Source organism: Pimephales promelas, chromosome 8 (genome assembly GCF_988280905.1).
Source record: "Pimephales promelas chromosome 8, fPimPro1.hap1.1, whole genome shotgun sequence".
Taxonomy (NCBI): domain Eukaryota; kingdom Metazoa; phylum Chordata; class Actinopteri; order Cypriniformes; family Leuciscidae; genus Pimephales; species Pimephales promelas.
The window spans coordinates 28,819,528-28,843,824 of record NC_142776.1 but is presented as its reverse complement, the minus strand read 5'-3'; the positions used below and the strand labels follow the sequence as shown (position 1 = coordinate 28,843,824).

The window sequence follows — 24,297 nt, the reverse complement described above, 5'->3', positions numbered from 1 at the left end:
ATCTCATTTGTTTGTTGCTTTAGATCAGGAGTGGGGAATGTTGGTCCTGGAGGGCCACAGTCCAATAGAGTTTATGCTGCGTTCCAGGCAGGTTTTTGAACACGTAAATCACGACTTCAAACCACGACTTACGACTTTGTAGCATTCCAGGTCATTCACGCCAAACTACCTAGATGTTAACAAACCAGCATGGCGGACCTTACGGGGCTCACGCGCGTTTGTAATATTTTCTAACGCCAAAGGTGCTTACTCCTTGTTTATTTGTGGGAAACTGAGGAGGAAAAATAGCGCATGAGGCAAGATAAGCTGTTATACTCTTTATTTTACTTTATTTGTATATTTGGAAATGTATATGGTATATATGTATCGTTGCACTCAATGGACTGAAAACTAGTTGACGTTATATTGTCCTAAAGTGTATTCTCACCGTGTACCGCCTGCAGAAACACTGCATAAGTAGGGGCTGTCATTGGTTCGCGGGCTATGTGACGTCAGAACTCGTAACTGGGAGTACATCGGTCTAGTACGAGTTCACGGGTGGGAAGTCACGAGTTTGACTGTCGTTCCAGTGCACTTTCACGGGTATAAGGTTGGAAAAACACGAGTTACAGGTTGCCTGGAACGCGGCATTAGTTCCAACCCTAATCAAACACACCTGTACAAGCTAGTCAATGTCTTCAGGTTCATTAAGGCTACAATCAGGTGAGTTTCTTTCGCGGTTGGAGCTAAACTTTGCAGGACAGCGGCCCTCCTGGACCAACGTTCCCCACCCCTGCTTTAGATGAAAGGGTATGCTAAATGAATACATGTAAATGACCAAGAACATTTATGCAGATCTATTTCCGCACACCTGGGCTCTCTGTTCTTGCGGACCAGGCTGACGAAGGTGTCTATCTCAGCTGCAGTGATGTGTTTCTCCAGAAGCTTTCTGTTGTTGTGCAGCAGGGCTGTGATAGTGTCTTCAGCAAGCACATCATATCCTATCTGCTTCTGCATGAAGCGGAACTGCTTTGCTATGTACTCCTAAACACAAATAATGAGAGAAAGAGGACATTTTTCCATTTAGTACAATATATAGTATATGTAAGGGGTTGTACGTGAATTTTGCAATTGCAGTAGTGTATTTTTGTTTGCATTTATTTTGTTTCACAGTAGTTTAACCTGATTTTTGCGATAGTCCTGCTGTGAGTGACGTAGAACTCTGTAGCAGAGCCGACAGATGTGACGAAAAGGTGCGTGCCGTTGGTCTGCAAGCTCTTCAAGTCGCAGCATAGGGCCATCCCCACTGTCAGTGAATGGGGCCTGCAGCAGCTTGAATATCTGGCCAATCACACAACAAGATGGATTGAAAGGTCATTGAAAAAAAATGTTAGTGAGATGTTTGAAAACTAAAGCCAATAAGAGGCAATATGTACCTGTTTGAGTATGTTCTGCTCTCTCATGAGTTTCTGACGCTCTCTGTTGGGTTTGTTGACTGTGATCTCCAGCACATCCTGAGCACTGCTGGGAATGTCCACCACAAAATACACCAGATCCTCCAGTAGCTTAGTCACTGACCTGTGTATGAGAGCATGATGGGAAGATAGAGTGTTTTTTTTTAAGTGTGAGCAGTTTAACAAATAAGGGGCATGAAGATGGATTGGTAAAAAACCCCATAAGATTGTCAAAAAAGATGGTCAGACGGACAGATATAAGGATAAATTAATAAACAGACTAATGGATGCATGAAGATAGAAATAATAAAAGATCTAAAGAAAGATGGATAGAAAATTGGAATGGAATGTCAAATGCACAGATGAATGAATGGATGAACTATTGGATAACAGCATGGTCGAAGGAAAGAAGGAGAGACAGACAAATGGACGGACAGATGATGGGAAGATACAATAGTTAAGGGATGGAATATGGACAGACAGATGGAAGAATGAATGAATGGACAAATAGACGGATGGACAGACAGATGGACAGATAAATGAAGGAAGAAAGAATAAAAACATGGGAAGATAGATGGATATATTTAAAAGTATGGATGAAAGGATGAAGGAAAAGATGAATAAATAGCTGAAGAAAGGATGGAAGGACAGAGACAGACAGATGATGAATGAATGGATGGATGGATGGATGGATGATGGATGAATGGGTGGTTGAAAGAAAGACAGAATGGATGAATGGATGGATGGTTGAAGGAAAGACAGAATGAATGGATGGATGGATGAAATAGTTGAAAGAAGTATGGAGAGATGGACAGACAGATTAATGGCTCAATGGATGGATGGATGAAGAAAGAAATCAGAGGGCAGATGAATGAATGAATGAATGAATGAATTAAACACTTATATAGCACTTTCATATGTACTACTGTACACCCAAAGCGCTTTACAATCATATCAGGGAATCTCTACTCAACACCACCAGTGTGCAACATCCACTTGGATGATGCAACGCCAGCCACAGTGCAATGGCGCCAGTGTGCGCACCACACACAAGCTATGGGTGGAGAGGAGAGAGAGGGATAGAGCCAATTCAGTGTAAGGGGGTTATTAGGAGGCCAATGGGTGGAATTTGGCCAGGGCACCGGGGTTACACCCCTACTCTTTACAAGAAGTGCCATGAGATTCTTAATGACCACAGAGAGCCAGGACCTCTGTTTAATTAACGTCTCATCCAAAGGACGGTGCTCTTTGACAGTATAGTGTTCCCATCACTATACTGGGACGTTAGAACCCACACATGTAACCTTTACCTCCTCTCATTTTGGGTGATAGTGCCCTTCTCCAGTTTGGCTGCGATGGAAGCTAACACTTTACTAGCATCATTAGCAAAATCCAGATCCCGAACTTCAGCCGGAGACACTGGCACTATGGCAAAGGCCTCTTTATCTTCCTTCAGAGGAGACGTTCCTATCTGAGACACAAATACAGAGTGAAGGAGACACACTTCAGAGAACACATAAACCAATGTTACAGTCATACATAGATAGAAGCTGACTCACTCTGAGCATGACTGGTTTCTCTTCCTCTTTATCAATTGGCTGGTTGGTGCTGTGAACCCACGTATTGGTGCAGAGATGCCTGAGCCTCACATATGAGTTTCTGACAGGCACAATGCAAAATACAACAAGTTTAATATACGTGTAATTAATCAGAAGATCACAAGAAGTCACAATCTCGCTGTACCTCGGCACAAGCGAGTCTCCGCCTCTCAGAGTGGTGGGGTCAAGCTCAAAGATTGAAGAAATGTCATTGCCATCAGGAACAGACACCAGTGTATACATAACCTTATCCTGAGGGTTACGTGCACGTGCCCGTATCATTTCTTGCTCCGAATCCAGCTGCGAGAGAAACAATCGATCAACTGTGACTGTGCATTCAAGATGACAGTCTGCTTTGTCTCAACTAATGTGTTGAAATGAGCGCAATATGGTAAAGAGGCCCTCAAATTGCTCATACTATGAATTCAGAAGCTGAAACGGGAAAAACACAGAAACACACAGTCACACACGCTCTCAAGCACACACTCACAGAGAAACGGGACTCCAGGCATTCTTCTTCATAGTCTGGATTTACCTGATCACAATAAGGTGAGAATAATTAGATAAATGTCGCAAGTCACCTTCTCTACTCTTTCTAACATCAAGCTCTCGAACTACACACTCTTTGATTCATGTGCATGTGTGTATGTGTGTGAACTCTTATTCCAGGTAACATATCGGTCTAACCTCTGCAGCAAGGTAATGGCCGGTGGCCAAGTGTTTGAACCTAAAGAGGCTGTTCCAGTAGCCGGCTCCGCCTCTGCAGGGATCATGCTGAACCACCTGGAAAGTATGCAGACATCTGTTTAGATTCCCAAACCAACAATCACACTCACAAAAAACAACCGGTCAACTTCACAAAGCTAAGTCCTTAACTTACCTCTACCTCCCAGAGTGCTTTGCTACTAGTGGCGGAGGTTGCAGACTGGCGCCCGGTGGTACGCAGAAAGACATACTGCTTTTTTCTGTGTTCATCACACGTCAGAAACTTCTCCTGCTCCGCATGAAAAAGCCTCACCACGTCACCCTGATAACATGTATTTTATTAAAAGGCCGTTAAAATGCAGAAAAGTGAAATATAATTCCTTTAAAAGTAAGTAAATGTCATTGTGAGCATCATGTTTGTGTATGAAACATACTCCTTTCAAGACAATCTCCTGGTTGTCGCTCCATTTCATGAAGAGAACGATTTTCCAACTGGTGGTGCAGTTCACTGAATTCACCTGAGAGAGAAAAAGACAAATGGAATAGACCGGTGGTTCTCAACCTAGGAACGGTGGCCCACTATGGGGGCCTTAATTGTTTTAAAAAATAAGACAATATAGCATTAAAATAAACAACATCTAAAACTTTTTATTAGAGCCCCTCATCAGCTGTTTTTTATTTGAATAACCAGGACTTTATCATACAAACTCTTATATGAGGTAGCCTTATTTTGAAAGGGTTATTTCTAGATTTTTTAGGACAATGAATTATTTTTTTTTTTTTACTATACGTCTATAAATTGAACTTTAATATCCCTGGAGGAAAGGCTATGGGCCGGATTTACTAAACAGGGCAAATTAGGGTGAGAGCACAATTCCAAACAAGCACAAATGGGATTAGAAAGTTCTGCATGTGATCTACTGACGACTCACAAATTAAAGAACACGGACGCAGCCGGATCGATCCCATAATGACCAACCCAATCTATTAAGAGCAGCACAAATTAGTGTCTGAATCCAGACATGTTTTTTGGAGGGCGTTAAATAATGCCACAAATACCAGTAAATTGACTAGCGCAAACCTTAGTAAATCATGATTCATTTAAATTCTCTCCTCCCATAAAAAAAAAAGAGTTAATGACTGAATTAAATCTGACTGAATCTGACTGAATTAAACACCAACCTGAATTCAACTGATGTCATGTGACATTGTTTCTGTGATGCTGTCAAATACTGTTTGAAATGTTTATCATTTGTATACTACTTAAAAAAAAAAAAACTCTAGGCCGTATGCAGTACACTAGTATTTCTTTCTTAACATAGCCAGAGAGAGGGAAAAAGAAAGATATGGTAAATCCAGTATATCATAACTCTCTCTGTGTGTGTGTGTGTGTGTGTGTGTGTGTGTGTGTATTTTACTTCATTGCATCCTGGATTATCCACAAGCTGATGGCTACTGGCATGCAGCGGCTGTCCAGCGTTGACAGGGTTTAACACAACCTTATCGCCAATGACCACCTGAATCGCACATTAACACAAACAAAATATTACAAGTGGAACTCTAATGTGAACTAGAAATACACAACAAATCAAATAATCAGAGTTGATGGCATACTCACATTATCCCCTATAGAGCGGAGCTTGTAGAAGGGCTGGATATAGAACCACGAGCCTTCATTCCCTGCAGCGTCCAGCGTCACACGCATGGCGTTCTTCTCAAGAAGAGCCGGTAAGCGCTTATTTACTGTCAGATACTTATTACTCTTAAGATGGAGAAGCTGCAAATATATGAACAGATACACAATTTATTTGACTGCTAAATATTCAGCTTTTCTACATTAAAGTGCTTATAAATGTTCTGTATTATATATTCAACTTAAATGTTAGTGGAAGGAATATTTGTGGATAAATTTACCTGGATGACATTGCCATACTGAATAACCGTTCCTAGAAGCTTTTTGTTCTCAGATTCATTTTGTTTCTTCTCTAAATCAGCAGCATGCTAAACAAAACACAGTAAGAAAAAAATGAGAGGGGAAAAACTGCAAATGCAATACACATGAACATCAAAGAACCATGTGACAAGAGCACATTCCATTTCGACTGCTCTTCCGAACAGCTTCAGAGAAGTTGATATACAGTATACTGTCCTCCAAAAAAGAAGCTGTTGGGTAGCAAACAAACTGTGCTCTTTTAAATGACATGTCTTGTTACATTATTCAGATGGCCCACAGAGTATACTTCACATTCGGTTTCATTTACAAGGATTTTTTATTGTTAGCAACTAATCTACATTCTGTGTATAAGGTCATAAGCAGAACGTGAACCCTCCATGGCTTCCTTTAAATATAAAATATATTTACTTTTTACTTACACATGCAATCCAATCATATACCACTACTCACAGCTACTACAAGCTACTCAAGAGCAAGTATGAATGCATGATTTGTTTTTACTGGCATAATAGGCAACTAATATACCTAATACTACTGGAAAGTTGCCAATTTATCAGAATAAGATGCAAGTTATTTGTAAAGGAATGTTTTACATTATTGGATGAACTTGTTTCTAATGCTACCATAATCTACAAAATATGAATTAATCCAATAAATAGAAAAGATCTTTGTTCCTTGTTTCACTGTGACTTTAAAATCGCAGCTCAGGGTAGTCATTATTGAAGGGTTAGGGACTGTGTATGTTCTTGTGGTGCCATCAGCCAATCATTTGAGGTGTGGATAGTGGATACCAATTCTAGACAAGCAATTATGAGCGGCGTTATTCCAAGAATGCGATTGTAATTCCCTATATTAATATAAACAAACAGATCATGTCCGCGGCCAGGTGAAGACTAAGCTTCACACTCACATGGAGTTTGTTGAGCAGAACAGTATCTGTGGTGCTGTTTCCTCCAGGTTTGGCAGCTTTCCAGAACTGTTTCTGTGCCGAGTATCTGTTCATGGGACACAGTCTGAACAGACAGTCTACAGAGAGAGAAAGAGATAAAACACATTTCATCCCAGCCACATACAAGCAGAACACAAGCATCACTCATAAACACATACACAATCACGTTGTGTTTGGACACACACACACACACGCACACAGCTTTCAAAACCTGCTGATGGGATGACAAGGTGATCACAAAAGGTAAGGAAGAAAATCAGTATGAAAATCAATATGTAAATTGTGTGTCTGTGTGATTTACATGTGCAAAACTGTTAAAACAGAACTATTCCCTCATACGAGCAGATGCAAAAAAAAGCCTTTTTAAAAGAACTTGATTACATAATTAAGGTAAATTCAGAAACATCTGAGAGAAAACAGACACAGACCGTCTTTCAAAAGTGATAAGAAAAGAGCTATTCAGACATAAAAGTGAAAATGCACTTTTTTTCAGCAGAACTCCAGTCTTACCAAATAAGGAGAGAGGGGGAGCCAGAGAGAGAGAGTGCGAGAGAAAGCAAGAGAGTGAGTGAGAGAGAGAAATCTGGTCTCTGTTCTAGTTTCTGGAGATTGGGCTGATAAAACACCAAAAAGCTCTAGGGTCATTGGAGGAATGTAGAACATACACTTGTATAAAAACAAGAGTGTTTAAGAGTTTCCCATTACAAAAAAGGAGCTAGATTTTCAGATTTTCCCTGAGATTAAAATTGATGCTACAATGCTAAGGTGTTATGGGTGGTTGCCAGGCTGTTGCTTTACTGGTCCTAAACTTAAAGATTACACACACCAATTCCCTATGACATAGCTCGGGTCCCTCCTTCAGTGCCAGTCTGTTATACTAGTTTGCTTATGTATCATCTGCCAAAAGTTGTATCGCTTTTGAAATCAATGCATATCCAAACAAAACAAACATACAGTATTCATGAAATAATAGCAATAGAAAATGAACCCATCACATGCTTCCATTTTGCTTTGGTGTGTGTTTATATTTGAAGGAAATAGTACGCATTCCTCTCTTTTGGGGCCCACTGACCATCAGACAATTATCTGTCCTTTTCTTCCTCCCTTCATCACAGACTCAAGCTTTGATAGAGAAGTATATAAATGTTAAAGGAGTAGTTCCTCATGGTATTAATATAGGCCTAGTACTGATCAAAAGTTTGGGGTCAGTGAGATTTTTTTAAAGAAATGTTTACATTTATTCAGCAAAGAAACATTAAATTGATCAAGTCACAATAAAAACATTTAAAAAATGTTACACAGGGTGGTGATGGCGCAGTGGATAAGACACATGCCTTTGGTGTGAGAGACCCAGGTTCGAATCCACTAATGTGTCCCTGAGCAAGACACTTAATCCCTAGTTGATCCAGAGGCGTGTGACCTCTGACATATATAGCAATTGTACTTTTGCTTTGGATAAAAGCATCAGCTAAATGAATAAATGTAAATGTTACAAAAGATTTTTAATTCAAATTGAATGTTGTTCATTTGAACTTCTATTTATCGAAGAATCCTGAGAAATGTATCGAAGAATACTGAGAAATGTGTTCCACAAAAATATTAAGCAAGAAGCACTTGAACTTTTCAACATTGAAAAAAAGAAATGTTTCTTGAGCACCAAATCAGCATGTTAGAAAGATCATGTGACACTGAAGACACAGCTTTTCCATCACAGGAATGTATTACTGTTAAAATAGAAAAGAGTTATTTCAAAGTGTAATAATTTTTTTTAAATATTTTTTTTCTTTTTTAATTATATTCATTTTGAGCATAACGGACTTCTTTTAAAATAATTTTTCAATCTTTCTGACAACAAACTTTTAAACAGTAATGTATCTCAGATGCACATTCTAGTACCTAACCTTTGTTCAAAAAAGGTTACAAGAACCAAAGGTTGTTGGTGTCTCTAAAGTTAAAAATGGCTTAAGTTTAAAGGGATACTCCACTTTTTTGGAAATAGGCTCATTTTAAAAGCACCTCAGAGTTAAATAGTTGAGCTTTACCATTTTCCGAATCCATTCAGCCGATTTTCAGGTATATTTAGAAGAATATCAGTAACAGTTTCTGGTCTCATTGACTTCCATAGTAGGATAAAAAATATACTATGGACGTCAATGAGACCAGAAACTGTCTGGTTACTGATATTCTTCCAAACATCAGAAAATCGACTGAATTGATTTGAAAACGGTAAAACCCAACTGTTTAACTATGGGGGAATTAGGAAATTAGCCTATTTCCAAAAAAAGTGGAGTATCCCTTTAAATATGCACACGTGAGAATAACACGTGTTTTGAAAAACATGAATAAATCATGAGAAGAATTATATTTTAGAACAAACTTTTCCTTTAACATTCAGTGGCCAACTAGTGATGGAAACCAGTTCTTGTACTTATATACACGCACCCCTACTCATGACGTATCTTCTCAGTGTCACCAGCAGATGCACTTTCAGTGATTTGAGTTTAGAGGGCAGTCAGGCTCATTCACGCACAATCTTGTGTGCAGCCTTTGAAGCACAATGATTTATTAAGTCCTTTAACTAAGTAGATCTGTGCTTTCTGTGTTGGCAACAATTTCCACAGCAAAGTAAACATAGAAAGGAATTATATCAGACTGTTCTACATAGATTTATGCGGTCAAAGATTTGATTGATAATAATAGTTTTGGAAGACAATGTTATAATAATTCCTAAGAATTAAGGATGACATGCTAAATTAAGTGGTTTTCATGGAAATGACAAACTTTTCTCTAGGGTACATCATCTGACCTATGACTTCAAAGTCCAATTTAAGTAACTGAACTTCCTGTCTTAACTGAAAATAAACCACCGTAACATCCACATCCACACACACATGTTTACTCAGCTATCTAAATGGGTACATTGACGTAAAGGTTTTTGAAGATTTGGTCAGGTTTGGTCACCTCTGGGAACAAATTTGTCCCCAAAATATAAGCACACACAGACACACACTCACCCCTGAACTTCTTGGGTGGGTTGTTCAAGTCCCCTGCATCTGGTTGAACAACACATCGGTCATCGACCAACCTGAAACCAATGAGAGTGTTAATTTTGGTTAGTCTGAACATCTAACTATGTGTGTGTTTGCGTGAGTAAATAATAGTAAGTGTGCATCTGTATGTAGCCTTTTTTGGCCCAAAGAAGCAGCTGGACATAATCCAAATTCCAAGACCAGTCAGCCAAAAACACACACACACATAAACAGGGTTAAACTACTGACAGCTGGTTATTCATAACTACACATTAAAGATTAGCATTCAACCACAGCAAACACAGTCTTGATCTTCAAACGGTTAGATCACCCAAAGGTGCAAAATCTGTCATTAGCTCATTAACTCATCCTCTTGTTATTCCAAACCTGTTTTAGTTTTGTTTCTTCAGAGGAACACACAAAAAAGGACTTTTTGCATTAGTTGCTTTTTTCCCCATGCAATTACAATTAACAGAGGCTTTAAAAAAGAATGATGGCTCAACTATTTCTCAGAAAACAGAGAGAGTTCAATGTTTTGGATTTAACAAATAAGCTGGTTCTGCTTGTTAATCATTTATTTGCTGTAATAATTACTCTTGGAACAAATGCAGTTAAAATGTCCTGCTTATAATATTCACTGAACTCCTTTCAATTAAAATGTGATTTTTAAAGCATTCCATAATATCATAACAGGCAGTGTCAATCAACTCACCCCAGAGTGCTTATGAAGCCACTGGTAGAGCCTTCAGCATAAAGGGAGCACACGTCCCCAATGTGTAGGAAACTTGACATTTTATCCACCATGGCAACCACTCCACCACCTGCAGAGGTCAGAGGTCAAAGACTCATGACTGTGTACAGGTTTATCATTAAGCAAACAAGACAGAGAGGAGCTTCTTTAACCATAAAAAGACATATAGGTTTATACTTACACATTTAAAGCGACACATATATGATGTGTGGTTAGAAGTGTCATTTCATACAGTACAAAATACAAAACAAAACAGTTTCAAATAGAACATATAAAAAATGTTTAGCACTGCAGAGCTCAAGCAGAATGTTTCCACAAAAACAAAACGTTGTTTCCATTTATAATTAAATATAATTTATTACACATTGCATAAACCTTTTCACATTCTTAGTTCAAATTTAATTCATCACAAAATCGAATTCCTGAGTTTCGATAACAAGAAGCAGCAAATTACACGTTGGCAAGTTATTTATTAACTTAACTGACTAAACACTTATTCCAAGTCCAGTGGATTGGAATAACATACTAAAAATACACATTCAGTGTCAAATTTACAACTGACAAAACATGCCAGGTTAAATCTGAATGCATATATACAAAATACATCAGGAATACATCAAATTTAAATAAAGAGACCCTTCTTCTGAAGTGCTAAATTAAAATAAGCTGAAATTATTGTCTTAAAATACTTTTTCTGGGTTTTTTTTAAATAAAATAACACTTCATAAAAAGCAGCCAGAATATATATCAATATTTTAATGTTGATTAAAGATTACAAGAACTGTCAATTGTGATGCTGACTTTAAATACTATACTATCCCTGTCATCCCTAAGTTCACTTTCAAATATTGTGGTTTAATCAACATTAGGATATGTGGACATTGAAATGTAGGCTACTGAATAACAGAAATAAACTAAATGCTCAGACATAGGTCTACTGTATGACAATACGAAACTGGGTTGAGGGCATAACCGTTCCATTTAACGGCTGTATCATCACCAGACTCTTCCTGTAACTACTAGATTTGATTAACAAATGATTAGACAAGAAAACCGTAAATATGCAGAGAGAGAGAGAGAGAGAGAGAGAGAGAGAGAGAGAGAGAGAGAGAGAGAGAGAGAGAGAGAGGAGTGCGGAGGAGGGATTTGCATGTGAATACTTACGCTCTATCTAACTGCAAAGCAAAATGCATCTTATTTTACATGAAAGCTACAGCTATATTGTTACATATTGCGTTAATTACAGCTTCGCCTGATGCTATTGTAAAACACAGAATTCTGTTCCAACTTCCATCTGTTAAACATCGGCAGATCTTCCGTCTTTGAAAATAGAAACTAACAACTCATTTTTCTACCCATGTCAAAAACTTCAAAACGAAATAAAAAGACATAAATCCGACTAGCTAATGGGCACATTAACTCTATCCAGTAAACGCATATGAAAAGCAGTTTTTTTTACGAATGCGTGCCCGAAATGCGATTAAACTAGAGGCATCATAACATTGGTTTGGACTGTTACATTAAACAGTAACAAAAAAATAAATACCGGCTTAACTGAAACATTTGTGTCTTCCTCGCTGAGTTTGTATCGTTTTTTCCATCTTTCTATGGGCTCCGTGAGTTCCCCATGGCAGTTTATCTAACCTAGGGGCGGGTTCAACAGGGCGCGCGCGATGCTCTCCCGCAGATAAGATAAATATTTAATAAAGCATCATTCCTGAACAAAACTCGCATTAGTCTGTTTATTCTTGCGTAGCCTAGATCTCACCTCTCTCAAACGAAGCTGGAGCAAACGTGTCCGCTGTTTTCCCCCGAAAGTTGCGTCTTCTGTTTGAGAAAGTTATTATCCCGACTCTTCATAGAGTCCAGCACAGCGGTCCATCGCCCCGATGTTCGTGTCTTTTCGGCTTGCCGAGTGACACTGTAAACGGAGGAGTGCGGTGGCTTTCTGGGAAATAGTGTTCCAGCAGCGCTGCCACGCCACGGTTATTTTAATAAACTGTGGCATTCAAGAACTACAAGACCCAGACATTCCCTTTCAATTGACTAAAATAATTTAGTTTTTGTTGCAAAGTTAGTTTAGTTTTTGTTGCAGTCTAGACATTTAAAAATAAAATGCATTTATTTATAGCTAAATAATGCAAAAAAGTAGAAGTGACTATAGCCTACTAGGGAGGGAGTGATCATGTAACAAATTTTGATCTGCTAATGCTGTTGTCACAACTTGCTCCACTGCCAATTAACAATTGTATGCAATTGCAATAATTTGTTTGTGGTGATCAAATTTACCTAGAATAATAATTGTAAGTAATTTTAATTTTATTAAATGTAAGTAGGCTATAATGTATAACAAATTATTAATTTAAGTAGTCCAATATACATTTTAGCTAAAGACATTTAAATAAGCTGAAGTGAGACCCAAAATGAGGTAACAGATTTTGTGTATGCTGCCATATCAGATATAGGCCTACCTTGTCCAAGCTGTAAATAGGCAACAGAAAAGAGAAATTTAGATTTCGCTAGAATAAATTTTGATTTCATTAACCATTAACATTAAAGTCATTCTGTGACCCTGCTGTAGGCCTATGTCTGTTGCGGTTTACATCCACAAATGCAGAAGAGAGAATTTTAGGCATCAACAGAGTTCATTTTGGATCACAATCAAGCAGTTTTGTGTGAAATAGAAAAGGGTAACAGATTTTGGCAACTTCAAATGCTGTGTTGTTGGATGTGGTGAACCTGCTGTATACCTGCAGCTGTTCAAGTCAGACCAAAATCATTTCTTGGATATAAAGATTAGAATCCCCAGCATGAATTTGGAAAGTCAGTCAAAGTGAACGAGGGGAGAGAGGAAAGATTTTGACATCCTGTTATGCTGCCTTGTCAGATTATGTGACCCTGCTGTTGTTCATAAATAAGACCAAAATTGAGTATGAAACAAAGAGGTTTAGAGTTCACACATCACCAGAGTTAGAAAAATATTAAAGCCATTTTGAGAGAAACAGCCCTGAAGGGAACAAACATGCTACCTTGTTAGATTCAGTGACCCTGCTGCATAATATGCAGGCTCTATTTCTAAAATCCAGAAGAGAGAAGGTCAGACAGAATGGATTTCAGTGACCATGCGCTGTATAGGCTCATGCAGCATATCATATGTTCACATCAGAGCAATCAGAGACCAGAATGCTTTCAAAATACAGAAAATTTTAGATATCACAAGAGTGAAGAGCATTACAGATAGTTTGTCCTCCTAAATAATACAACAATTGTAATAGATCGTTATTTGTTTGACAGAATCAGAATGATGAGCATACATTGCACTCGAACAACTTGTCTAAAAATATTATTTCTTGAAGCAGCCTAGATAATAAATAACCATCAGTTTCTCCCCACCAGTGCACGCGCGCACGAAATTTAGCCTAATGAACAGCGACCTCTAGTCACAGATTTCTCTCTAGTCATCAATTTCAACCATAGATTTCAACACAGCACCAGAACTGGGTTACTAAAGCAAATGTTACACTACATTAAATGGCGGTAATTGCCATTGAGATGAATAGGAAAGTAAACAGATAGCTTTAGAAATGTTAGATGAATTCAGGCTAGCGAACTTCATCATTTTGAAAGACACGTCACCTGACTGATCACATGACCATAGCCGCTTAGCCGGAAGTGCAATAGAACATGAGCACTGAGCAGCATAGTCTAACCTGGTAATGGCATCAATATTGAACAGCTCTGTGGTTTTATTTCTATGCATTGTGTCAGTATATTGTGATATAGGCGACATCGTGCTCGAACAGAGTCCGCAGTCATCGGAGTCGCAGAGCACGGGTTGTGGTTGTCAAGGACTGAAAAGGGAGGTTGCTGTTGATGTGAGTTATGAAAACAATCTGGAACATCAAGATGATGCAAATATATACTCCAAAACAGCAAATAAAAGTCCACACACGATAGAGCCTGGTGTACTCACTAAGGTAGGTTTGTCATCATCATCATCATCATAGGCTAGACAAGTAAAAGTTCATTGAGAAGAAATTTATATAAATATTATTCATATTAATATTTATATTTTAAAATAAAATTGATAAAGGGGGCGGTAGGACCATTGTATGTCAATCTTAAAAAAGTAGAGAAAAGCGCAATAAAAATATATATAGATTTGAATGCAATATTCTAGGCCTTAGTTAAATTAGGATATTTATAAAAAATTTAACTTTTGCATAAAACGTTTAACAAAACAGTCACAGAACAATCTGAATGTTGTGTGTGTATGCTTGTGTAGCTGGTGCTTCTGCAGGGAGGTTGGTTTATGATGGGAACGGATGACCCAGGAATACCACAGGATGGAGAGGGCCCGCAGAGGAGAGTGAGACTAGACCCTTTTTACATTGAAGAGCACGAGGTCACAAACAAGCAGTTCCAACACTTCACCAACCAGACAGGCTACATCACAGAGGTACAATCCCATTGGCAAAAATGCTTCTTTTTTTTTAACCCAATAACAATACTCTCACCTATAGTGTTACCAATTCACCTACTTCTGCCTCTGTCCAAACTTTTTTGGAGTGTGTTGCAGTCATCAAAATCAAAATGTTTATATTAACAAAATACAATTAAGTTGGTTAATCTTTTCTTTGTACATTTGTTAGTTTAATAAAGGTTCAAGAGAATTAACGAATCACAGATTGTTGATTTATAGCATTTTACAAAATGTCCCAACTTTTCTAGAAATTATGTTGTAAATAATATCCATTTACAGAACCATAAGACAAATAATCAATACTTATGCTAGCTCCGTCGGCTATTTATGTCTTCAGGCCGAGCGTTTTGGAGACTCTTTTGTTTTTGAGGGACTGCTAAGTCAGGAGGTGAAGAGCGCTCTTTTACATGCGGTGAGACCCATCTTTCTTTCTTTCTGTACTAATGACCAACTGGCTGCTGGTTATACATTTTATTTATTTATAATGTTTGTAATATGAAAAAAAAAAAAACATTTGTCACGCTGCAGGATTATTATATGAATGACTATTAATACATAAATACAAATGATCTGAAGAAAGATCAAAAGAGACTCAAAATTGTAAAGAAAAAAAAAACCTGATGTGATGACCAATAAGAGCATCTAAAAGTATACTTTCCGTCACATGTATATATTTTAATCCTAAAATCTTAATGTTGAATTGTTGATTATGTCCATCCTATTTGTCAATACCTACATATATTTCAGTGTAAAATTGAATCGATATGAATTCAAGGGGAGCCAGGGAAAAGAATGTCTTAAAGAAAAAAAACGTAAAAAATTTAGTCAACTTTTGCTATAGCCACGAATAAACAGTTGGCTGAGCTACAGTTTGCCTATGTTTATTTATGGTCAGTAGGTTGCTGCTGCTCCTTGGTGGTCCCCAGTGAAAGGTGCAGACTGGAGACATCCAGAAGGACCAGATTCAGCCATAGACCACAGGTAAAGAAAATATATGTAAGCAATATCACATGAGCAAGCAGTGAATGATTGCAATACAACGCCAACTATACTGTATAAACATATGCTTATCTGTTTATAAGTCATATTCCTGTGTAGAAGTCATATTAAATATGATCTCTGTGTTTGTATCTAGGATGAATCACCCTGTTCTGCACGTGTCATGGGCTGACGCACAGGCGTACTGTCACTGGGCCAAACGCAGACTTCCTACTGAAGCTGAGTGGGAGTTAGCCTGTAGAGGGGGACTTCAGGACAGGTGCGTTTGTGTCTGTGTTTTCTTCTCTTTTTGTCAATTTGAATGTATTTTTTTTATCATATTCTCCCTCTATCATTCTTGTTAGGCTGTACCCATGGGGAAATAAACTAATGCCTAAAGGGCAACACTATGCTAACCTGTGGCAGGGCGATTTTCCTAAACACAACACAGCAGAGGACGGCTATGCTAACACATCACCGGTAACGCTAAGAATAAATTAGCAGACAAAATACACAAGATACTTATACATGTACAGTATATTGTCATAAATGAATGCAGTTTTTGTAGCAGCCCTTTATCCTGATTTACAGCTCAACCCTTGTGTATTTGATTTGAGAGAAGATAAGTTAAAGCAGTGACTGCAGATATTTAGCATGTACATTGAATATAAAATTGAATGTGTGTAGACTTGCGTATATCCATTGTAAATACATTTTAAGTGATGTCTTGGGCAGGTGATGTCATTTCCTGCCAATGGCTTTGGTCTGTATGACATGGTGGGGAACGCATGGGAGTGGACTGCAGACTGGTGGAATGTACATCACAATACAGAAGACAGATATAATCCTGTAAGGAAGCCTGCACACACATCCACACCTTTTTTATACTCAAAAGGAATTTTAACCCATTATACTAATGCTACAAAAAATATTTCCACAGAAAGGACCAGAATCAGGGACAGATAGAGTCAAGAAAGGAGGATCGTACATGTGCCACAAGGTAAAACATACACAAAGCCATCTACTGTATGACTGACAACAGGACCTCATGGTTATTGAGGCGCTGGGATATTTTATGTCAGATAAAATGATGCTGGAAGTACACTACCATTCAATCATTTGTGGCCAGTAAGATTGAAATTAAAACTTTTGATTCGATTGATCAAAAGTGACAGTAAAGACATTTATAGTGTTATAAAAGATTTCTATTTCAAATATATGTTGCTCTTTTCAACTTCCTATTCGCCAAAGAATCCTGTATTTTATTTTATTTTTTTATCATGGTTTCCTCCGAAAATAGTATGTTTGCAGTATGTTTTACAACATTGACAATAAGAAATGTTTCTTCAGAATTTTAGAATGGTAATATTATTGATTGCTGAAAATGCAGCTTTGACATCACAGGAATAAATTACATTTTAAAAATACATTAAGATAGAAAACATTTATTTTAAATGCATCTGTTTTTGCTGTATTTTTGAGCAAATAAAAGAAGTGATAAATATTGACAAAAATAGCTATTTTTCAGGTCTGGAAAATTTTGGAAAAATAAATAAAAGTTTTGGAAAAGTCATGGAAATCCTTCAAAATAATTATATAATAGAATATGTTTAAGTGATAATATTGGTTAGACAAACTGCAATACTTAACATTCATTTGATCTATCCAACTGTGGCATTCCATCAGATTTTGTTTGGCAGCGTTGAGTATTATAACCAATCACATATTTTGGGGGAATTCACATGTTATCTTGTTTATTCATTCCAATTGGAAAGTTAGGCCATGAATATTTGCCTTTAAAATCATTAAAGTCATGAAAATATATTTGTTGAAATGGGTATGAATGAACCCTGAAACAAACTTTTCTTCAACTAATTTATATGCATGATTGTAAAGACATTTTTCTCTCTCTGTAGTCTTACTGCTACAGATACAGGTGTGCAGCCCGTAGTCAGAATACCCCGGACAGTTCTGCCTCTAACCTGGGTTTCCGCTGCGTCTCTGACCCTGATCCATAACCTCATCATCAGTTCTCTCACTGTCAAATGCTTGAAGTCTAGAGGAATATTGAATTTTATGTAAATAAAACAATTTTTTGTAAGAGTTTGGTGTTATTCATTTATTTCTTCATTTTTTGTATAATTACAGAAGGTATTGAAATGTAAAGATACGCTTTCAAAGTCAAGTTTAAAAATGTAGCAAAAATTCTGTGAACTAGAATTTATAGCTTAACAACAAAAGATGTGTACCGTTTTGACAGTTGTTGCTAAGGAGATTGTGTAATGTATTAGATCCTGACAAGTAAAAGTACAGACAGGAGGGGTGTTTTTCTGTTCCTGCTTTTTATTAGATCCAACATCAACCTCAAAGAATCAAGTGAATAATTAAAATTGCAGATGAGTTGTGAGTTTGTTGATGCTGATATTCGGATGAAAGAGAATCAAGGTGTGGCAGGGTAAGCGGAGCCAATGTACTTCTTTCCATCCCCATAGCTGCTCTTGTCCCATGTGTAGGTCTGAATGCCCAGACTCTGCCCTCCCAAGCTCACATAACACCTGAGAAAGCAGTCAAGCATTTCAGATGGTTAAAGCTACGATATGTATTTTTCGCCGCTAGGGATCGCTAACCTATTACAACAACAAAGGCGTAGGTTGATGACGCGTCGCATAAGCGGAACTATGGTGTTTGTTGTCATAGAAATGTATAACATAGAAACCAGGGATAACGCGGATATTACGTCATTGACGGGCGACAATGACCAGGGACGAGCCATTATTTAAAATTGGAAGTTCTCTGTAATTAAAAATCTTTGGTAACTTTTTGGATATTGCAAGTGCATAACTGCAGGAAATATATCAAACTGTGCAAGTGATTTTGGGATATTTTATTTAAAAAATCGTACATTTTGAGTAAGATGGATAATTAAATGATAATCAAATTATTATAAACGACAATTGTTATAATATGTGTCAGGAAGGGCATCTCGACTTAAAAACCTACGCCAAATCAAGTGTGTGTGAAGTGGACCCTGCAAATGAGTGGGAATAACGCTGGGAAGATGGATGCATGGATGGATGGATAATTGTTATAGTTTGATTTTAATTCTATATTTTACAGTTCTTTTATTTTATTTTAAATGTATTGTTATTAATAATAATACAATATAATTTTAGAGTAAAGGCCCGTTCACATCAAGGATGGTAACTATACAACGATAATGAGACATATAGTTCTAAAATCATTCTAAATAGAAAAGAATATAGTCCTCACCACAACTATATATAACGATAATGGTGCAAAAAAACAATATCATTGGAAACACTTTCATTTGGAAACGTTCTTGGTGTGAACTAAGTCTAGGAATTTTGATAAATATGTTAGATACGGAATGGATGTTTCTGATATAAACAAAACAAGAATTGTATTTGATGAATGCCTGAAAGTGAATAGAGTAACAACTTACCTCTGCCCAGGGCGGGTGATGTAGCAGAGACTGTAGATAGCCAGATCAAATTCAGGACTACAGCCGATTATGGCAGATCCAACCTCTTTGAAATAGCCATTCCAATTAAACTGCATTCCCAGTACGTCAGGAAATGTGGTCCACTGAGAGAGAGGGGAAATTTGACCTTTTCTAAATCAAAACTTCTACCAGCAGACATCCGCACTACACTTTTAAAATGCATGTTGTATTAGTACTGGTTAATTTTGATGAAGTACTCACAGGGCCATCAAAACTATGGCTGTAGTAATTCATGAGTCCCTGTTTCTCATTCTGATAAAACTGCAGCCAGTTGTGGAAACCAGACACCTTACCACTTTTAACTTCCCCTGTTTACACACTACATGTCAGACAAAGACATACAAAATGCATTTTGGCAGCCAATCACGTGGTCACACGCATACTGACCTACAAAGATGTGCTCGAACCCACTGGAGTCCAGCCTGCCATCAGATCGAGAGTAAAGGCCAAACCACATCATCTTTAGATCCTGGATAAACTCGCTCTGTGATGAGTATGCACCTGATCCATAACACAATAAAGTGTGTGTATAGTCATTTGACAATCAAAATCAGCAATGTCTTGCATACAGTTTGATGACATTTTTTTTTTTTACATTTTACACCCAAGTTTATTATTTATTCTAGTAAATTAGAAAACTATTAATACTACTGTTCAAATAGTTTGTATATATTTTTGAAAGGAAGGATCTTATGCTCACATGCTCACAAAATACAAAACAAATAATATTGTGAAATTTTACCTTAATATATATTTTAAATTGTAATTTATTCCTGTGATGGAAAAGCTGAGTCTTCATTGTCACATTATCCTTCAGGAATCATTTTAACATGATGATTTGATACTTAAGAAATGTTTCTTATTATTATCGATGTTGAAAACAGTTGTGCTGCTTAATATTTCTGTAAAAACTGATGAATAGTAAGTTCAAAAGAACATCAATTATTTGAATTAGAAATTAAATGAATTAGAAAGAAGTAGAAATAGAAAGGATATTAAAAATGTCTTTACTGTCACTTTTGGTCAAACTAATGCATCCTTGCATTTGACCCCAAACTTTTGAACGATAATATAAATACCAATATATTCAAAAATATTTATTTGGGATTATTGTGATTGCAGCATTTTTATCCCATTGGGATCACTCAAATTCACAAGGTCCAAAACAAAAAGAGTTTGGGTATCACATACCTTTAGAGTGGAGGAAATTGTAGAGCTCAATGCCCAGTTCAGTGTTCATGGTCTCTTGGAGGAAAGTGTCCTGCTCCTCCACTTCCTGTGAGGGCACATCCTCCACTTCTCCTGTCATCCGTTTATAATTGTCCAGTAGATTCAGGAGAGCTTGATACGTGGGCTTGGAGAGCAAAGTACTACTAACTTGCTGGAACAATCTAGAGAATATTAAAGAACATTATAATACATAATAACATGCGCACATGTGTATGTGGTTATGTGTGTCTTACGGGCGTGATGACAGGTCATTCCCGGAGCCGGTTGCAGAAGAAGAGATCAGTGTCTGAGGTTCAATAACCAGGTCTGAGGCTGTGGCCCTGTTAAAGTCTAACTTGTACAGTGTCTCAGAAAGAGACTTGATCTCAGCGTCAGTGACACTGGCTAATGCTTGGACACACACACACACACACACACACACACACACACACACACACACACACACACACACACAAAAGTGTTAGTACCTGAGGAGTAAAGAAAAGTCTGACAAAACCTGAGCAAACTGAAGGAATGAAGGGAAGAATTAACATAATTACTGCAAATAAATTAACCAAATAATCACTGCAATTGTTTTTCTTTTCTTTTTGTTGAAATGCACTATTCGATTTCTAGTAAACAGTGTTAAATGAATCATCACTCAAAAGTCTGAACATTTTTAACATCTAACTGGATTTGAGTTTATTTTATTGTTTGTGGTTTATGTGTGTGTATCACTTTACAAATAAGGTTAGTTATATTGAACAATTCTTCAGCATTTATTAGTTCATGTTAATTTCAATACATTATTAATATCAAATATTGTATAATGTTACGTAAGATAATGCATTGACATGAACTATGAACAGCTGGATTTTTATTTACGTTAACGAAGAATGTTCATAACGAAGCTCATTGTTAGTTCATTGTAGTTAATAGATTAACAAATGATGTATGACCTTTTTGCAGAGTGCACTGCAAAGTGCAAATGAGACCCTATTGCAAGATTTTTGAATTAGAATTGAACTAATATGAGATTTGTCTTCTAGGATTTGTAGACTTGTTTTATGACAATAATAATAAAAAAAAATTGTCTAAATGTAATTGTAATTGCTTTCTGTAAACCAAAGTGAAACCATGAATCATTGCACAATATTGTGGCTTTTACGGCTGTGGTGTTTAGTACTTTGAAATGAATGCTGAGATGAACTAAGTGTGTGAAACTATAGCAGTTGACACAGCTGAGTTCCACGCCACTTTTGGCATCCAAAATAAAACAGGACTCATGGTTACACTGAGTATCTTATCACAGATAAACCCCTAACATTTAGAACTAGAACCTGTCTGTGTTTGTTTAGAATTTAGAATCATCATCGTCTGATTTGTGATACGTTTGTCTTTTGTCTAATTGAACATATGGGTTTAACAATGCCAGCTATTGTGTACAGTCGAATAGCTTTATGTCATCATCTCAAACCTATTTGTTTTAATTTTGTTGACAATATAAATGTGTATAATAAAATGTATAGTATTTTACAGAATTACAGGTGTTGACGCTCACCTCGACTACCACTGCTTGTTACCATAGTCATAAATCTGGAGTTGAGGTATATTTCACATGCTGACTGCGTCATTAAAAAAAAATTTAATCAGACTATTTTGATTTGAGTAGTTATTGTGAAATTAACTCAGTTATGTCGCAATTAGACACACGGCACATTATTTGATTAAGGCGATTTGGGCATGAATCAATATGAGTAAAAAAAATAAAATAGAAAAATTCAGTGTAAAATTGAATATCACACTAACAGAATTCCAAAGAATCTGAGAGAGAGAGAGAGAAAGAGAGACTTTTTTTACTCTTGAATCTTAACAACTCTTCTTTAATTTCAAAAATGTAAAAATATTCCTCAAATCATCTGAGAGAGAGGGGGAGGGAAACTGCATTTGCATTGATAACAAAAGACACATGCATGATATGCTTAGTTTAGTAACTTATGCATTACAATTATGATGGAAATTGTAGCTATGAACTTACCACTGGCCTGAGAGATCAGGGTGAGACAGAGGATGACGATGACCTTCATCATAGGCGTTAGACGATCCAGTTGCATGAGCTGCAGATTAAGACCCAATTTAGTTTTTATACCGTCTCAGATAAATAAATTCTTAGGAACTCCTCCCATGCACCAAATCTCTGTTGTGATAAGATAGGACCAGTTCCAAACATTTGCTTTGACAAACAGGGTAATAAATAATTAATAATAAATAAGTTGTTTTATTTGAAAGTTGTAAAAAATAAATTAATAAATAAAAATAAAAAATCTGTGTTCCTCTTAATTCAGTGAGTTGGTCTAAAATCTATATGAGAACAAAGAGGTGTTAGTTGTCAGTTAGTTGTAAACTTTAGAATTTCATACAATTTTGCTATATTCTTTCTTGAAATCATGCCTCCATTTGGCAAGAACGTGTTCCATTACATGTTTCCATGAGATGAGTGCATGGGCAAACAAGTCAGCAAAGACCAGGTGGTCCCATTCACACAGCAATCAAGATGCTTTTTTTTAGGTTTTCATTTTGCCTTCTTGGAAATATACATTATACATTTATACATTTATATAATCCTAATGTGATCAAATATATATATATATATATGAAGAGCTCTTTTCCAAAACGCTATAAATCCATTTCAATAGTTTTCAGGAAAACTACATTTTTTACCTAGACCCACACATTTTGTGAATATTCAAATTATCCTGTTTAAATGTTTTATTGGTTCAGTCTGAACATTTTGAACAATAATTATTAAATCAAACAACAATATTGTTAATGATAATTTAAAAGTTAATTTTATTTTTTTCCAAAACGCTATAAATCGAAATAAACCTCAAACAAATAGTACCAATTTCAACATATGCATGAAAAAAACAAATTATTAATACCAATTTCAACATATGCATGAAAAAAACGAATTATTAAAAATGATCAATATATGATAACGATATTCAAAAAAGGGATGGGCACCCCTCCAGCACATGCACACACACACACAGGCTACATAACATGTGAGCAAAGCGGAGCAGCATGACGCTTAAATATAAGTTAACAAAAAAACAAAATAAACATTTCACATTTGTTTTTAATAATATTACATTACTTATTTTTATTATTTCATCTATGTTGAGTAGGCTATGAAAAGGGAACCGCATGAGATGAGTAAGATAGGATCAAAATTCAAAAGCTGCCCAATATCGGAAAATATTTGGAGTGCGTCAGACATGATTTTGACCACTTATTAAGTTTTGTTTTGTAGAAAGCTTGTGAATTTCGTTTCATATAAATTGTATCTTCATTTTAATAAATGTTTCATCGACAAATTGACTGGATTAATACATTAGAAGTAAATATCAGACAATATAATCAGGACACAGAGGCGCGCAGGTGAACCGGAGCGCGTCTCATAATATGAACCGAAACACCGCGATGCTTGCCTCACACAGGCCTGAGAACTAAGCTACAGAAAGCTTTAAATATCTACTTTTAAACAAAACAATTAAAAACTAAAATAAATTGGCAACTCTCTGCGTATGTAGGCTAATTCGAAGTATGCGTTTCTCTATGCGCGTTCACTGCGAAGATGGCGAGTAAGCATCATCAACTTTATCTTTGTTGCTGACACTGACAG

At 36.7% G+C, this 24,297-nt stretch overlaps 3 protein-coding genes across 9 annotated transcripts in view; 1 reads left to right on the top strand and 2 right to left on the bottom strand.

Moving 5' to 3' along the window:
* Positions 1 to 12,343, bottom strand: part of itpr1a (inositol 1,4,5-trisphosphate receptor, type 1a) — a 43,833-nt gene extending 31,490 nt beyond the window's left edge. For 4 of the 7 annotated variants that reach the window (XM_089134283.1, XM_089134287.1, XM_089134285.1 and 1 more), the window contains exons 1-17: positions 12,188 to 12,343; positions 10,381 to 10,489; positions 9,654 to 9,724; positions 6,601 to 6,716; positions 5,651 to 5,737; positions 5,355 to 5,513; positions 5,155 to 5,253; positions 4,171 to 4,254; positions 3,912 to 4,058; positions 3,719 to 3,814; positions 3,522 to 3,566; positions 3,177 to 3,331; positions 2,993 to 3,092; positions 2,744 to 2,904; positions 1,416 to 1,557; positions 1,162 to 1,320; positions 851 to 1,023 (exon numbers count right to left, since the gene is read on the bottom strand). In XM_089134283.1, the coding sequence (XP_088990409.1) occupies positions 851 to 1,023; positions 1,162 to 1,320; positions 1,416 to 1,557; positions 2,744 to 2,904; positions 2,993 to 3,092; positions 3,177 to 3,331; positions 3,522 to 3,566; positions 3,719 to 3,814; positions 3,912 to 4,058; positions 4,171 to 4,254; positions 5,155 to 5,253; positions 5,355 to 5,513; positions 5,651 to 5,737; positions 6,601 to 6,716; positions 9,654 to 9,724; positions 10,381 to 10,472 (1,886 nt within the window). In that variant the 5' untranslated portion in view covers positions 10,473 to 10,489; positions 12,188 to 12,343. Of the gene's footprint in view, positions 1 to 850; positions 1,024 to 1,161; positions 1,321 to 1,415; positions 1,558 to 2,743; positions 2,905 to 2,992; positions 3,093 to 3,176; positions 3,332 to 3,521; positions 3,567 to 3,718; positions 3,815 to 3,911; positions 4,059 to 4,170; positions 4,255 to 5,154; positions 5,254 to 5,354; positions 5,514 to 5,650; positions 5,738 to 6,600; positions 6,717 to 9,653; positions 9,725 to 10,380; positions 10,490 to 11,965; positions 12,096 to 12,187 lie in introns of those variants that run through there. The other 3 variants (XM_089134286.1, XM_089134289.1, XM_089134284.1) reach the window with 2 other exon arrangements.
* Positions 12,344 to 14,072: 1,729 nt separating this feature from the next.
* On the top strand, positions 14,073 to 17,983 carry sumf1 (sulfatase modifying factor 1). Its single transcript, XM_039689185.2, has 9 exons — positions 14,073 to 14,396; positions 14,705 to 14,878; positions 15,240 to 15,314; positions 15,801 to 15,883; positions 16,038 to 16,160; positions 16,246 to 16,360; positions 16,616 to 16,729; positions 16,821 to 16,880; positions 17,797 to 17,983. The coding sequence occupies exons 1-9, from the start codon at positions 14,136 to 14,138 to the stop codon at positions 17,896 to 17,898; spliced, it is 1,107 nt and encodes a 368-aa protein (XP_039545119.2). The 5' UTR covers positions 14,073 to 14,135; the 3' UTR covers positions 17,899 to 17,983.
* A 220-nt stretch (positions 17,984 to 18,203) lies between these two features.
* On the bottom strand, positions 18,204 to 22,747 carry endou (endonuclease, poly(U) specific). The gene is made up of 7 exons (XM_039689191.2): positions 22,651 to 22,747; positions 20,867 to 21,023; positions 20,595 to 20,794; positions 19,791 to 19,904; positions 19,605 to 19,711; positions 19,344 to 19,486; positions 18,204 to 18,435 (listed from the first exon to the last, which is right to left on the bottom strand). The coding sequence occupies exons 1-7, from the start codon at positions 22,724 to 22,726 to the stop codon at positions 18,321 to 18,323; spliced, it is 912 nt and encodes a 303-aa protein (XP_039545125.1). The 5' UTR covers positions 22,727 to 22,747; the 3' UTR covers positions 18,204 to 18,320.
* Positions 22,748 to 24,297: the final 1,550 nt, after the last annotated feature.

Excerpts from the sequence above, each read along its gene's own strand:
- sumf1 (XM_039689185.2), top strand. The coding sequence starts at position 14,136 with ATGGCATCAATATTGAACAGCTCTGTGGTTTTATTTCTATGCATTGTG. Across the intron at positions 15,315-15,800 it reads AGAGCGCTCTTTTACATGCG|GTTGCTGCTGCTCCTTGGTG; the intron begins GTGAGACCCATC and ends TATGGTCAGTAG. Across the intron at positions 16,881-17,796 it reads GATCGTACATGTGCCACAAG|TCTTACTGCTACAGATACAG; the intron begins GTAAAACATACA and ends CTCTCTCTGTAG.
- endou (XM_039689191.2), bottom strand. The coding sequence starts at position 22,726 with ATGCAACTGGATCGTCTAACGCCTATGATGAAGGTCATCGTCATCCTC. Across the intron at positions 19,487-19,604 it reads GCCATAGTTTTGATGGCCCT|TGGACCACATTTCCTGACGT; the intron begins GTGAGTACTTCA and ends CCTCTCTCTCAG. Across the intron at positions 18,436-19,343 it reads ATCACCCGCCCTGGGCAGAG|GTGTTATGTGAGCTTGGGAG; the intron begins GTAAGTTGTTAC and ends CTGCTTTCTCAG.